This window comes from Aegilops tauschii, chromosome 1 (assembly GCF_002575655.3).
Source record: "Aegilops tauschii subsp. strangulata cultivar AL8/78 chromosome 1, Aet v6.0, whole genome shotgun sequence".
Classification (NCBI taxonomy): Eukaryota; Viridiplantae; Streptophyta; class Magnoliopsida; order Poales; family Poaceae; genus Aegilops; species Aegilops tauschii.
Window position 1 is genome coordinate 414,563,738 of NC_053035.3, and position 2,011 is coordinate 414,565,748.

The 2,011-nt window shown below is 49.5% G+C and overlaps 1 protein-coding gene across 1 annotated transcript; it reads right to left on the minus strand.

Moving 5' to 3' along the window:
- Nucleotides 1–647: 647 nt before the first annotated feature.
- LOC109763930 (peroxidase 2-like) lies at nucleotides 648–1,625 on the minus strand. The gene has a single exon (XM_020322810.1). The coding sequence runs from the start codon at nucleotides 1,623–1,625 to the stop codon at nucleotides 648–650; it is 978 nt and encodes a 325-aa protein (XP_020178399.1).
- Between the last annotated feature and the right edge of the window lie 386 nt (nucleotides 1,626–2,011).

Below are 2,011 nucleotides of genomic sequence, written 5' to 3' on the forward strand. Positions count from 1 at the left end.
TACTTCTGTGGGTTGTTTAAAATAAGAGAAAGATGTGATAGCTCCCGAGTGTCCCTACACCCTCTATGAACAGTAAATTCAAAAGAATAGAATTTTTTTTAAAAAAAATATGAAACTTTACGACGTCAAATATGGCTAAACTTTGTAGATTTTTGCAAGTTTTCTTAACAAAATATCATGTAGAGAAAGGTGTACACATGAGTTTCAGATTTCAGTGTTAACAGTGTTCAAAATTTCAAGCACTGAAATCTTTTTCTTGTGTATAGCTCTTCGAATGTTTTCTTTTGGGCATGAAAACTTGCAAGCACTTACAAAGTTTGATCATATTTGATGTTGCAAATTTCAGTTTTTTTTGAATTTACTGTTCATAAAGGGTGTAGGGGCACCTGGGAGCTGAAAAATCACTCTCTTAAAATAATCTTACGAATCAAAGAGTAACGATGAGAATCAATATAAGATGTCCAATTTAAATCAGCAGAACTCACTCAAAGTTAACTGTAGCACCAATAAGCAGCCAAAGGATTTGAACAGTAAAAACAACCAATTACAGTACATGCATGAAAATTGAACGAAAATCACAAGTAGATGACCTGAGGCAGTGCACAAACGAATTAAATAACGCAACACCGTAACGATTCAAGGATGGATCAGTGGTTGACAACCCTGCACTTCCTCCTGATTTCGCCTTGCTTGCCGGTCTTCACTTCGATTGCTCCCATCTTGACCATGGCCTTGTTAAACTTGGCCTCCCACTGCCCGGGGATGTTGGCACTGTCGCGCACCATCTGCGTCGTCGCCGGCGTCGTAAGAAGGGCGGCATCGGACGTGAACAACACCTTGTGCGCGAGGACGTTCTTGTAGTACTGGTTATCGAGAGCGTTGGGGGTCACCACGTCCTGGTTCACCGTGGGGTCGTTGGCCGTGCTCGGGTTGGCGGGGCACCTCCTCCTCAGGAAGTTGGCGAAGCCAGCGTCGATGTCGGAGGCGACGGCGGTACGATCGGAGACGAAGGACGAGCAGTGGGAGACCCCGATGGTGTGGGCGCCGGAGAGCACGACCATGTCCTCGGCGCTGAGGCCCTTGGCGGCGAAGCTAGCGACGAGCGGGTCGAGGTTGAAGAATGGTGGCGGCAGGTTGTCGAGGGCCTCCGTGGAATTGGAAACGCGGCCGTCGAGGCGGCCCGCCGGCATGTTGATCTTGACCTTCATCTTGCTTAGGAAGTAGGCTGCGTCGCGGCCGGCGAAGGCGACGATGTCGGCACACGAGACCACGCCGGGGCACGCCTTCTCGACGGCGTCCTTGGCCGCGTCGATCACCTCGAAGCCGCGGAGGCTGGGGAAGTTGGGAGGGCTCAGCTTCTCAGGCTGCGGGTTGGCCGGCGTCGGGTCCAGGAGGACGGAGCCGTCGCATCCCTGGACGAAGCAGTCGTGGAAGAACATGCGGATGAGGCCGGCACCGATGCCGGCGTTCTTGTAGACGAACTTCTTCACCTCGTCCCTCACGATCGCCTCCACGCGGGGGCATGTCTTCTTGTAGTAACCCACCTCCAGGCCATGGCACGCCGCCGACGACAGCAGCAGTACGCATGCCAGCGCAACAGAAAGCTTAAGGGAAGCTGCGGCCATTGTCTGTCGTCTCAAGCTAGCTCTTAATGAATTTAGCCGATGTGTACCAGAGAGCGTGTGATTTGATGTGGGCTATAGGAGCAGATGGGATGAGGTGATGGAATGTAGTTCGTCTGTGGAGGGCTATTTATACATGCATGCAAGGGTTCCAATCCATGGTGCACTTGATAAGATAGCACCTTGACATTGTTAGTTAGATGGATGCTTGCATGCTTTACATGCATGGCAATGGAGTAATAATTGATCAGCATGCACTGATCTAGCTGTGTTATGGAACATGGAGACTGCTAGAACTAACTTAATTTAACTATATGTTTCCTTCAATAATCGAGTGAATTCATCTCTCTTTTTCCCTCTCTTCTTCACAAATTTGTGTTGAATGATCT